This window comes from Hypanus sabinus, chromosome 12 (assembly GCF_030144855.1).
Source record: "Hypanus sabinus isolate sHypSab1 chromosome 12, sHypSab1.hap1, whole genome shotgun sequence".
NCBI classification, from domain to species: Eukaryota; Metazoa; Chordata; class Chondrichthyes; order Myliobatiformes; family Dasyatidae; genus Hypanus; species Hypanus sabinus.
The window spans coordinates 84,010,882-84,024,989 of record NC_082717.1 but is presented as its reverse complement, the minus strand read 5'-3'; the positions used below and the strand labels follow the sequence as shown (position 1 = coordinate 84,024,989).

The 14,108-nt window shown below is 39.0% G+C and overlaps 1 protein-coding gene across 12 annotated transcripts in view; it reads right to left on the bottom strand.

Annotated features, from left to right (window-relative positions):
• Positions 1-14,108, bottom strand: part of syne1b (spectrin repeat containing, nuclear envelope 1b) — a 543,459-nt gene that overhangs the window by 357,908 nt on the left and 171,443 nt on the right. For all 12 annotated transcript variants that reach the window (XM_059986320.1, XM_059986330.1, XM_059986328.1 and 9 more), the window contains 3 exons: positions 11,273-11,452; positions 4,485-4,635; positions 193-351 (listed from right to left, as the gene is read on the bottom strand). In XM_059986320.1, the coding sequence (XP_059842303.1) occupies positions 193-351; positions 4,485-4,635; positions 11,273-11,452 (490 nt within the window). The remainder of the gene's footprint in view (positions 1-192; positions 352-4,484; positions 4,636-11,272; positions 11,453-14,108) is intronic.

Below are 14,108 nucleotides of genomic sequence, written 5' to 3'. Positions count from 1 at the left end.
CAATCCTTTGACTTCCCCAACAGAACTACTGGTAAGAGAAACATTGGTAGGAAAAAGCTGTGGGATCAGGATATGCTCTACACAGTTGTGCAAAGGCAATAACCTGAAAGAAGAACTGACATTGTATGTAAGACTTCTTTCTCACCGCATTCAACAAAAGGTTCAAATAGCATTTCTGTGGATCATTCTTACATCTAGCCACTGGTCCACGATGTTGTTCAGATCCTCTTTGAGTGGGTCCAAGTTACAGCCATGAATTTTCTTCAGTTCAGCCAAAAGCTGTTTGCCTTTCACCGTGAATCCGTCCAGTTGCTCCTGGCTCCCGAGTAACTCGGACTTCGCCACATCGTGCTGTCCCACAAGCAAAAACAATCAGGGAAAGGCTTTAAAAGACATTTAAGCCTGCTGTCAGCTACCCAGCTAGACCTTTTGCAGGGATTTGCTGTCGAGAGATCAGTGGAAAGCCCAAGGTGAAGAAGCTAACCATCAACACTGAACTTTATGCAGGGATTTGCCTCAACCTCACTCCACAAATTTATTGAGACTCAGATAAAAGATTTTTTTTCTTTTTAACAATATGGGAGATGTATCAAAATTGATTATATGGGACACATTTAAAGCATATTTGCAGTCAGATAATTTCCTATTCAGCTAAGCTTAAGAAACAGACAAAAACAGAGTTAAATAAGATTTCTAAACAAATTAAAGACTTGGATAGTATTTATGCAGTCTCTCCTAACATTGATTTATTTAAACAAAGAGTTAAACTCCAATCACAATATAATTTATTATTAACTTATCCTATTGAAAGCAATTTGTTTAAATTGAAAAGTCAATTTTATGTCTTTGGAGATAAAAATAATAAACTATTAGCATCTCAATTAAAAGCTACTAGAGCTAAAAGACAAATTTTTAAAATTCATAAGGGAGATGGTAGTTTAGCATGCAATTATGAAGATATTAATAAAATTTTTCAAGACTTTTGTATGGAACTTTTAAAATCTCAGTTTCCAGTTGATTCTTCCAAAATGAATGCCTTTTTACAAAAGATTGATTTTCCTCAAACTTCAACAAGCTCTTGATGCTCCTATTACTGAAAGTGAAATTCAGAAAGATATTTTTTCAGTGCAATCTGGTAAAGCTCCTGGACTGGATGGTTATTCTGTAGAATTTTATTTAAAAAATTGAAAAATTGCTCTCTGCATATATGTTGGAAACGCTTAAAGATTCTTTTTTGATAGGAGAGTTACCTCCCACATTTTATGAAGCTTCTATTTCTTTAATTCTTAAGAAAGATAAAGATTCAACTGACTGTGCTTCATATAAACCTATTTCATTATTAAATGTGGATGCTAAAATTCTCTCAAAATTATGGCTAATTAGCTGGAGAATTATTAGCTACAATTATTTCTCTAGATCAAACAGGGTTTGTAAAGAGCCGTTATTCCTTTTCTAATGTTCAGAGACTGTTAAATGTTATATATTCATCTTCTTCTAAGGCTCCCCAATGTGTCGTCTCTCTTGATGCTGAAAAGGCATTTGACAGAGTTGAATGAAAATACTTATTTAATGCTTTAGAGAAATTCGGCTTTGGTATTAATTTTAATAAGTAGATTAGAATTATATATAAAAGCCCTGTTGCTACTGTCGTTACTAACAATTGCAGATCTCCTTTCTTTTCGGCTTTCATGGGGTGCAAGACAAGGATTCTGTTAAGTCCTTTGTTATTTAATTTGGTGTTGGAACCCTTGGCTATTGCACTTCATGAAGCTGAAGATATTCATGGAATTTTTATAAACGGGACTGTTCATAAGATCTCCCTTTATGCTGATGATCTTTTAGTTTATATTTCGAATCCTGAAGAATCCATTCCTAGTTTATTGAAACTATTAAATGATTTTGGAAAGTTTTCAGGTTATAAACTAAACCTTCATAAAAGTGAATTATTTCCTCTAACTGATTCTGCTTCTATATATGATGACATTCCTTTTAGAGTTATGGACTCATTTAAATATTTAGGTATTATTATCACTAAAAATTATAAAGATCTTTACAAGGCTAATTTGGTTCCTTTAGTGGATTTCATGAAGCAATTATTTTGTAGATGGAATCCACTTATATTTTCGTTAGTTGGTTGGATTCATGCAGTTAAAATGATGATTCTACCAAAATTTTTATATGTATTTCAGAATATCCCTATTATTTTAACTAAGAAGTTCTTCGATCAGGTTGACTCCATTATTTCATCTTTTGTTTGGAATAATAAAAGACAAGGAATTGGTAAATATCATTTACAAAAATTAAAAAAGATGGATGTCTTGCTTTGCCTAATTTAAGAATGTATTATTGGGCTGTTAATATATTTTATATGTGTTTTTGGTTATATTGGGCTGATAGAGATGAACGACCACCTTGGGCTGATTTGGAATTGAATGCTGTGAAACAGTTTCGCTTAACCTCATTATTAGGAGCTTCTCTACCTGTACAATTGGACAAAATTATTAATTTAAATTTATATCCTGTGATTAAGCAGTCAATACATATTTGGTTCCAGTTTCATAATTTTTTTAATCATAAAAAATTAAACTTTTTAGTTTAATTTATCAAAATTATTTATTTAAACCTTCATTAAGTATCCTACCTTCATTCTTTGGAGGAATAAAGGGGTTTATTCCTTCACGGATCTGTTCCAAGATGGCTAACTGATGTCTTTTGAGAAATTAGTAACTAAATACTCTCTCTCATATTCACATTTCCTGCAATATCTTCAGGTCAGACACTTCTTACAAAAATACTTAAGTAATTTTCCATATATACAAAATTCTGACCTGTTAGATATTATTCTAAAAATGAATCCTTTAGTGAAGGGTTTTATTGGGAAAATTCATAATTTATTGTTACAACAGCACAATTACCCTTCACTTAAGATAAAGCAAGATTGGGAGAGAGAGCTTAACATGACTCTGATAACAGAAGATTGGTTGCGGATTTTGAAGTTCGTCAATTCTTCTTCGATTTGTGCCAATCACGCTTTAATTCAATTTAAAATTGTACATCGTTGCTATCTGACAGACTGTCTAAAATGTTTCCTAATGTTGATAGTCAGTGTGACAGATGTAAAACTGAGATAGCCACATTGACACATGTGTTTTGATCGTGTTCTGTATTGAAACATTTTTGGAAGTCTATTTTCTCTACAATTTCTAAAGCTTTAAAAATTAATTTACAACTTAATAAATTGACAGTTTTATTTGGTATAAATTCCTCAATATATTCATGGTATTTCTCCAACAGACCAACATGTAATTGCATTTGTTACATTATTGGCCAGAAGGGCTATTTTGTTGAAATGGAACGATGCTTCTGCTCCTACTTTGATACAATGGTTCTCTCAGGTGATACTATGTCTTAGTTTGGTGAAAATCAGAAGTCGAACTTTTGATCCTCGATTTGATTTTGAGAAAAGGTGGGGTTCATTCGCCCGCTACTATCATTTGATTTGACTTAATTAATATGGTTTCCTTCCAATTTTTCTTTAAATGGAGTTGAGTTGGCGGATTGATGTTTTTTTATGTAAGCCTGTATGATGTATAGCTCCGGGGTTGTGCTCCCAATGGGGTTTTTCCTTTGTTTGTTTTTTCCAGTTAGTAGGGTTTTTTAAAGTCAGTAGGCATTCTTTTTTTCTTTCAAAAAAATATTCTTAAAACTTTATTTTTCTTCTTATTATTGATATATTGCTTAGCTTTATTAATTAGCTATTTGTTAATTTAATTCTTTATTGTATATAATGACTTATTGACTTAATGTATCATTTTTGTTAATCTTTAAGAATAATTAATAAAAAAGATTTAAAATAAACCTCACTCCAAGTTCCTCCAGGACAAAGGACAAGATCCCAAGGAAATAAAATGCCACCAGATTCAGACAAACACCAACTTTGTAACACACTGTGGGATTATTTCTCATGTGACCTGAAGGGCTGCTCAGGTTTTGAAATCTGTCACCCATGTATATGCATCTTTTGAATCCCAAACAAAGAAAGGTTTACAAAGTTCTCCAAGTTAGATAGTATCACATCCATACTTGTGTTGCAACACAATGAAATGTCACTTCATTATCCAACGCTACAAGTTAAAGTGAGGCCTCACACTCAGACAATGAACACAGTTTTCTCTGAATAGATATCAGTGAGGAATTGTCCAAGCTGAACTAACAACTGCCGAACATGAGGAAGAACCTTAAACTGGTAATTTCCTAAAATGTTACATTCCAAGTTCAATTTTGTGAAGTTGTATAGCAAAGAGAGGCTATTATATAGCAAACAGATTATGGCTATTACATAAAAAAATGAAAAATTGAAAAAAAACACAGGGTAAAATCCCTAAATCAGAGTTTGTGTGATGTGACTGTATTACATTACGTTTTAATTCTATAGGGCTTCTACAAGCAGGAAATTATGGTAAAGGGGTTAACATGGCACCTACCCTGGACAACGTTCTCCTCAAGTCTTCTTGATCCAGCAGACTGGATTTGATCACAGCTACAGCTTCTGAATTTTCAATCACTTTGAGAAGAGCAGACTTGGAGTTCTGATAATCCCTCATGAGGGCAACCAGTAAACTGCCTTGATCCTGACTGTTAGAAGAGACAGTAGATCAATGTAGAGATTGAAGACATTTCACTTATACATGCCGCAGGAAATCAGAAACTAGCATCTTAAAAGAGAACTTTATTGAGATCTTTTCTCAATCATCTGCAGTAATATTGATAGAAACTTCAGAGCAAAGAGCATAACTGTTTTGCCAAAGTCCAGAAGGAAGACTAAAAGACACATTCCACCAATCCCTCGTTGAAAATATACCTCCCAGTCAAACCTGTGATGAGCATCCAGTGAATTAATCAGAAGGTCTTTCAGTCACATTCACCAAATTGGCAAACACTCCTAGTGGTTCCTACAACCTGTAAGATCTTCATTAAATGTGCGTTTACAGGCCTGAGTTGGGTTGGGTTCACAGCCCTGTGGGGAGGGATAGGGTGAGGGCTGTCACAAAAGCAACCTGAGATAGCCCCAGGAACCCTTGCAATTTTCATAAATCACCAGAGACACACTGTCCAATGCAGTTCAAAGTTCAAAATAAAATTTATTATCACAGTACATATCACCACAGATAACCCTGAAGTTATTTTTCCTGCGGGCATACGCCGCAAAACTACAGAAAAGTAACTGTAAATAGAATCAATGAACTGTGCAAATGCAAATAAAAATAAATAATGTGAATGAAATATGGTAACAAGATAAAAAGTCCTTAAAGGGAGACCAACGGTTGTGAGAACACCAGATGTAGAATGACTGTAGTTATCCTCTTTTGTTCAAGATCCTGATGATTGAGGGGGAGTAACTGTTCCTGAACCTAGTGGTGTGAGTCCTGAGGCAGCAGTGAGAAAAGGGCATGGCCTGGGTGGTGAGGATCTTTGATGATGGATGCTGCTTTTCTACAGCAACGTTACATGTAGATGTGCTCAATGGTCGTGAGGGTTTTACCTTTGACGTACTGGGCTGAATCCACTACCTTTTGTAGGATTTGCTGCTCAAAGGCATTGGTGTTCCCATACCAGGCCGTAATGCAGCCAGTCAACACACTTCCCACCACATATCTATAGAAGTTTGCCAAGGTTGGGGACTTCCGGTAAGATGGCGATTGTTTAGCTGCTCCGAACTTTTGCTCCGTCATTCTCCCTATCTTTGCACCATATGTCTCCATTCTTAAACCTTAGTTAGGAATTTTATTAGGTCTCTTTTACTTGCCTGCGAACACATCTATCTTATAATGTCTACCAAAAGTTCTAAATCCAGGAAAAAGGAAGCTACAGCTCTGCCGACTGAGATTCTCGCTGTTCTGGAACAACATCGAGAAGATATTTTAAAGGAATTTAGAACTTCTTTCAACCAGCTGGATGCCAAATTGGATCGGATCAACGCTAGAGTGGACGAACATGCTGAACATTTATCTCGCATTGACTCGACCTTTGAAGATTTAAAACGTCGTGTCCAATACCTCGAGACCCTCAGTTCCAGCCTAGAGGAGAAGAATAGTAAACTTTTTTCCAAAATGGTGCATCTTGAAAACTGGAGCAGACATTGCAATCTACAAATTCTTGGTTTGCCAGAGGCCACCGAACAGGGTTCCCTCGTGAAGTTTTTTTTCCGATTTTCTCTATGAGGTTTTAGGGAAAGAATTTCTTCCGAATCCACCTGAGCTTGAAAGGGCACACAGAGTCTACGTTCCTGGAATCCCGCCCACGTCCGGTAATTTTGTGCTTTCATCAATACCAGGTGAAAAACCGTTTGATTATGGAGGCACGCTGCAGAGGTACTTCTGCTTTTCAAAATTCAGTCATTCGTTTTGTGGAGGATTTTGCCCCCCAGGTTCTGAAGAAGCGTGCTGAGTTTAAAGGTGTAATGAAAGTGCTTTTTGATCGCGGATTTAGACCCTCCCTTCATAACCCAGTCAACCTTCGAATTACGCTTGCTACTGGAGAATATAAGTGGTTTAAGTCAGTGAAGGAGGCTGAGGCATTTGTTGGAAGTCTTCCGGCCATCCAGTCTTCTTCGGAACCTGGTCGGACCTCCTAAAATGGTGGATAAGTACCTCTCGCAGTAAAATTATTTTTTCCAGACTCAGACTTTACTTGAATAACTCAGACATTATCTATTGAAACTCTAAGGGCTGTAGACAATCTCTCCCTGGATTTGCTGCATTTTTTCTAAATGGATATTCTGTGCTTAATGTTTCCCTGTGGACGTTTAGATTGTACTTGTGTAATCTATTTTATTCTTGTATAACCTTATCTATAGAGTTCTACAATTGACTCTAACTTGTTTTGGAGGTTTGGAGTTTTTTTTGAAGGCCTCCTTGTTGGTTGATTCACAGTTTTAGTTTTGCTGCTTTTTTTTCTGTAAATGGTTGATAAGTACCCTCCTTGAATCTATAATTTCCCCCTTTTCTCTCTCCTTTTTCTTTTTCTCTTCTTTTAATCTTCTATAATTTTTTGCGGGTAGGTTAGTTTTGGTTTTCTCCTGATTTTCTTTGTATTAAGTTTTATACTTCTGCAGAAGTTGTTCCTATTTGTAATTAGGTTTTCTAGTGCATAAACTAGTTACCATTTGCTATAGTATTTATACGGAACTGTTGTTAATGACACAGATCTGGAAGTCATATTTGGGTTAATTTTTTTGGTAGAAGTTTGCCAAAGTTTTTGATGACATGCAGAATCTCCACAGACTGGAGTTCTGAAGGAGGAGGGGGGCAGAGCTGAAGTTCTCCCAGGTCATCTGCAAAACAGTTAAGTTCTTCCTATCCTAACGTCTCTAGGTTCTTTTTCAGGGTGGCTGGGGTCCAGCAGGATCTTGACACACAGTGGCATTCAGAACTGCCATTCTGCACAGTGGTGCGTTCCCATTCTTGGAGTTTGCCGATCGGTTGCATCCAGGTTCAGCCTGAAGCCTGGAGCTTTAGAGGCCTTGTGTGGCACCTGTGGACACAAATTCCCACCAGTGTTATGAAATGAAGTCTAGTAGGAGCCAGGTCATTGAATTCAGTGCGAGTGGGTGTCAGAGGACTCTGCACTAACTATAGGATGGATATCAGTAAGATTGAAAGAGTGCAGAGAAGATATACTAGGGTGTTGCCGGGTCTTCAGGAGTTGAGTTACAGGGAAAGATTGAACAGGTTAGGACTTTATTCCTTGGAGCGTAGAAGAATGAGGGGAGATTTGATAGAGATTTGCAAAATTATGAGGGGTATAGACAGAGTAAATGCGAGTAGGCTCTTTCCACTTAGATTAGGAGAGATCAATACGAGAGGACATGGCTTTAGAGTGAAAGGGGAAAGGATTAGGGGGAACACCTTCACTCAGAGTGGTCAGAGTGTGGAACAAGCTGCCATCTGACTTGGTAATTGCGGACTCACTCTTAGGTTTTAAGAATAAATTGGATAGATACATGGATGGGTGAGGTCTGGAGGGTTATGGACTGGGTGCAGGTCAATGGGACTCGTGGAATAAAGTTTCAGCACAGACAAGAAGAACTGAATGGCCTTTTTCTGTGCTGTAGTGTTCTATGTTCTAAAAATGTTGGAGTGAACAGTTGGTTTTTGCTCTACTGCTCTCTTTGGCCTTTGCTGTTGCTGGCATGGTGGGTGGTGGGAATGCTGACACTAATGCTAGAATAAGTGGGGGGAGGGGAGTGTTGATTCTGCTTGTGTATGGGAGGGAGGGGGCACCGGGCTCAGGGTTCTTGTGTCTTTTTTGTCATTCATTCTTTGTGGATTTTCTTCTGTTTAAAGATATCTGTGGAGAGTTAAGAATTTCAGCTCGTATATTACAAATGGAACTATTGAATGAGGGGTTGACCTCATAAAATCCTATCAAATATAGAAGGGCCAAGATAGAGTAAACATGGAGAGGGTGTTTCCTGTACTTCGTGAATCTAGGACCTGAGTGAACAGCCTTAGAATAGAGGGACGTCCCTTTATTACAAAGGTGAGGAGGGATTTATTTAACTAGAATATAATGAATCTATGGAATTCAATGCCACAGACAGTTACGGAGGCCAAGACATCGGATATATTTAAAACAGAGGTCGATAAGTTCTTAATTAGTCAGAGCATCAAAGGTCGTGGAGAGAAGGCAGGAGAATGTGGTTGAGAGGGATAAAAAGTCAGCCATGGTGGAACGGTGGAGCAGACGCAATGGACAGGCTGGCCTAATTCTGCTCCTATGTCTTATGGTTGTCGACAAGGTCAGCATTTATCATCTATTCCTAATTACCCTTGAGCACAGCTTTCATGAGCTACTGCAGTTCAACTCCTCAGCCTGGACTCAAGAGCGAGTTATCACTGCAAAGTATGTAGCTTTTGACTTGCAGTGACAGCCACACTATTTATGTGGCAGGACTATTTACACCCGGTATATGTTCATGGTCCCTTGCGGCTGTAGCCTATCCACTTCAAAATTCAACATGTTGTGCATTCAGAGATGCCCCTCTACACACCACTGTTATAATGCAAGGTTATTTGAAATACTGTCGTTTTCCTATCAGTTTGAACTAGTCTGGCCATTCTCCTCTGACCTCACTGATTAACACGGTTTACACCAACACAACTGCCACACACTGGATTTTTTTGTTTGTTGTTTTGCATCATTCTCTGTAAACTCCAGAGACTGCTGAGCATGACAATCCCACGACATCAGCAGCTTCTGAGATACGCAAACCACCCTGTCTGGCACCAACAATCATGCCATGATCAAAGTCACTTAGATCACATTTCTTCACCATTCCGACATTTGGTCTGAACAGCAACAGGAACTCTTGACCATGTCTGCATGCTTTTATGTTTTAAGTTGCTGTCAGATGATTGGATGATTAGTTATTTGTGTTAACGAAGAGGTGTACAGGTGTACCTAATGAAATGGCCAACAAGTGTACTTTCCTTTGTTATGGTGAACAACAGGAAATCAACGCGGAGACACTTGGCAATGCCAATGCCAATGACTGTCAGGTGTTGGTGGTTAGACCCTATATTGTAAGGTGATTAGCTAGCTCTCTGTGACATGCCCACTATGCAGATTTCAATCCTTAATGCAACCAATTTGCTCATATGGTTTAGGGAAGAATATTTCCTGTCCCTATCTGTCCTATTAGCATCTGCATTCCCCACACCACACCTCCTCATAACTCTCTCAAGGAGTGTCAGAAAATAACTTGCTTGTACAATGGCATTCGAGGATCAGCAGCAAGTTTTAGAATTGGTAATGTTGCTCAAATTATAATGAATAAAGGAAATTTGTGACATGCTCAGAAGGTATAGAAATAATCAGCTGCCCGTGTACAGTTAAATCATCTGCACTGATTTGGGTAACAGATGTTAAATTTGCTTGAAACGTAGCCTAAGAAACTATAATGTTACAAAAGTGCTTTATTCAGTTAGTCTGAAAATAAAGGTAACTGAAATTGGTCATGAATCAGTGAGGTAAGAGTCTGGCCTTCCAGAAAGGGCTTCTGGTAAGATGACAGCACACACGGACACTGCAGCTTCTCTGGGTCCAACCAAAGACACAATTGTTCGTCCTATATGTCTATTTTCACAATTGCAAGACATTACTGGGTATTAAAAACATGAAATACTGCAGGTCTGTCCCACTAGCGAGTCGCTGGATAGCAGCAGAGCCGGACCTGTTGCGCATCATGTCCCCTGGAAGCGGCACTGCACGAAGGCAGCATGCAATCCAATCGTCTTCGATGTTCTTGTGCAGGTGATTGCGAGATCCTGTTGGACATTGCTAATGTAGAGTACTGCAAAGTCTGATTCACTGATTCATTGGCAAGAGCGACAGTGGGGGATCTGCGTGGCTTCAGTCAATGCGTGGACCAAGCCTCTGGGTTACCTGTTGCAACCACCAAGGAAGGAGGTGTTGGAACTGGATGTGTGCCACTGGATTCCATGCTGGTCCCTCCTGTTGGTGCTGTCCTCCAGTGTTCACTCAGTGGGAGACACGCTAAATTGCGTTCGTCTGCAACTACACTACGCGATATGAGGAACTGCTGGGGCCTGTTCTTGCAAAAACATGGCTCCAGGACAATATCCTTGCACCATCAACCTGCAGGTCATGACACTCAGGGACTTGGGCTAAATAATTTTTGTAACTATGTTATTCTGTCATGATTATACGTGCTATATGTGCTGCGTGTAACTTTAGGTTCTGTGTTTTGCACCTTGGCTCCAAAGGAACATTGTTTTCTTTGGCTGTATACACATGTATGGTTGAATGACAAACTTGAACTTCAATTTCATTCATTTGATCAGTACATACCATTGATCTGTTTTGTCACCCTCACACCACCGACCAAGTCAACCATCTTTGAGTCATTGATAAGCTCACCATTCAGCAATTACCAATTCCTTTAACTGTCCTTATAGGACTTAGGTCATGGATTACTTTAACCATCATTTGTTTGGCTTTACTCATGTCATTAATTAGTTTTACAGTATTCATCTCAATGATTAGTCAATGCGTTGGTTAGATTTACAGTTACTGATTAGTTTATCCATCTTCACCGCAATGATTATTTCAATTGTCTTCATGTTTAGTTTATCAGCACTTGTCATCACTGGTTTACAGCAGAGGCTTACAATAGACATGTCCAAATTAGTTTTACAGTAGACAAATCATAGTTAGTACTCAAACCATGAATCAGTTTTACAGTACTCACACATCATTGATCAGCTTTTTGGTGTCATTCCAGGTCACTTCCAGCAAGTTAATTTCTTTCTCAGCTTCCCCAGCGAGAGACCTGTCCTTCTCGGCAAGCTGTTTAGCTTTATCCATCAGCCAATGCAACTCATGTTGCTGGGAGTTCAGATCTTCCTCCAGCTGACTGAACCGCCTCAACCTGTGTAAGAACAGGGTAGCTTCCGGTTAGTACTGGGCACTTCCCCAAAGCCCAGACCTACTAACTTGCTTTAGTTGATGATCTTCCTCTGCTCTGGAATTCCGATAAACTGTGTGACAGAGCCAAAGAAGAGGCAGAAAAGATCTGCTTTGCAGGGCTTGAATTAAAAGGGAAGGTCAGATAGGCAAGGACCGTTTTTCCTGTTGTGAAGGAAGTTGAGGGGTGAACTTAAAAAGAAATATAAAAGCATTAAGGTAGATCATCGCAGTCTTTTTCTCAGGACAGGGCAGTCTAAAATTAGAAGCGTTGGTTGAAGGAAAGAGGAGAAAGATTTGAAGAGGATTTCAGGGGAATGATTTTCACACAGAGAATAGTGAGGATACGGAATGGGCTGCCGGCAGAGATGATAGAGGTGGGTGTGAGTTCACTCTTTTAAAAAATCATTTAGATGGGTACATGGATATGAAAGGCCAAACACAAGCAAATGGGACTAGCCCAGATGGACATCGTGGTGGCATGGACGATTTGGGCTGAAGGGCTTATCTCCATGCTCTATGATTTTCATTCCACCCACCTCCCCGCTCCAGGTGCTCCAGTTTTCTCCTATACCCAAAAGATGTGCTGGTTGGTAAATAGACTGTCAACCATAAATTACGTTGAGGAATGGGTGGGTGGGGCAGGAGTCAGGGATGTCAGAGGAGGGGAGATGAAGGGCATAGGAAGGAATTTACAGGGAAAAGAGCTGGGAATGTCTTAATGGGCTCAATGGCCATCTTCCATATTTCAAAGGAATGTGAAGAATTAGTACCAATCAGCCCTGAAAACATGTTTCCTTACGTGATTCCTGAATGGCCATCCATCCAGATTATAATCCTCATCCAAAAGGAATACTTGAATTACGTACTCTGAACCTCACCTTCACAATTTATTGATGCATAGTTACTGTTGTAATGTTGGAGGTACAGAAGACAGCAGTGATAATCACCTGGTTTTGGTGATGTTAATGTAACAGCAACCACCAGCCTGGAAGCCAAGGATAATTTCTGATCTTTGATATAGTTGTGCGGACGTCTTGTACCTAATTTACAGAGTGGAAAGGGTCTCTACTTAAAATTTCTTCTGAAAGGGCAGCACCTCCAGTAGGGAGAACACTTCCCCAGGATTGTCAGGTCTCAGTATTTATGCCCATAGCACCGTTTGGGACAATGAACTAACAACCATGCAATTCAGAGGCAAGAGTCCACTCAACTGAGGTCTGGCTGGCCTAATGTAATGATTCCCCTGTATCAATGATGGTGAATCCTTGAATCATTCCAAAAATAAACTTTTGAATTAATTTTAAATCTATTTCAGCCTTTTAAATACAGGTATGAGCAAGTCTTGTCCATGAAACATACACAAAATGCTGGAGGAACTCAGCAGGCCAGGCAGCATGCTGAGTTCCTCCAGCATTTTGTGTGTGTTGCTTGGATTTCCAGCATCTGCATATCCGCCTGTCTTGACCCCGAACCTGTCTTTGTAAGTTAACTATTAGCACCAATAGAATTTTTCACTGTGCTCTCCCTAAGGTCAATGTAATTTCCTCAACAACTGTGTCTGAACTGAAATCCAAAGCAGAATCAGGTTTAATATCACCAGCGTATGTTGTGAAATTTGTTAACTTTATGGCAGCAGTACAAAGAAATACATGATACATAAATATAGAGGAAAAAACTGAATTACATTAAGAATATATATCTATTAAATAGATACGATAAAGGAAATAGTATTAAAAAAAGCAGAATAAAGTAGTGTACGTTGGTAGATCCAAAAATGCTCTACACAAGCAATACTTAACTTCCCTTTGCTCTCTGATGATGGCCAATATTGCAATGGATTTTGTAAATACTTTTAGTTAATTGGCTTTCACGTGGATTTCAAAATTCTCTATGGCTCCTCCGCTTCTTGCCAATAAGACATGTGGACAAGTGACATGTGGCTAGATGATCCCACTTCCAGTTTCATTGCCAGAAGTCAGTATATTCCCTTAGTCCACGTATCTTTGTGCTTCCTGATTCCAACATACAACTAAATAACTCTCACATAGTGTCATGTGGAAATGGGATATGCAGTGCGATATTTGCTAAGAGCTGTGACCCTTAATCCCTCTTGAGATCCTTGAGATTGACACTGTCACATACAGCCAAACAAAGTACATATCCCCCAACACCGTCTCCAATTACCAATCCACACAGATGAAGCTGTTTGCTGACCAAAATGCCAGAAAAGTACTAAATACTTTCAGTAGAGTAAATTGAAGAGGTCCCAGTTTGGAAGATGACTTCAGTGGAACCACTGCAAAGTACAACATGCTTTTATTGTGCTTTTGAGCTACAGAGAAGGAGCAAGTCTGTCCTTCTTGATGGTTTTTAGACCAGTACAGCACAATCAAGTCACAGAAACAGACAATCAGTTCAATCTGATCTGGTTGAGGAAATGGGCAGACATGCAGGAGCACTGTCTTCTTCAAATTGTGCCCCAGGATCTACATAGGCATCTGACAAAGCAAATGTGGTCCTGGTTTCACACGTTATCTGAAAGTCAGCACCTTCAACATTGCACCACTCCCTTACAAATGCAATGAGGCAGTGGCACGGATTATTTATAATGTGATTGT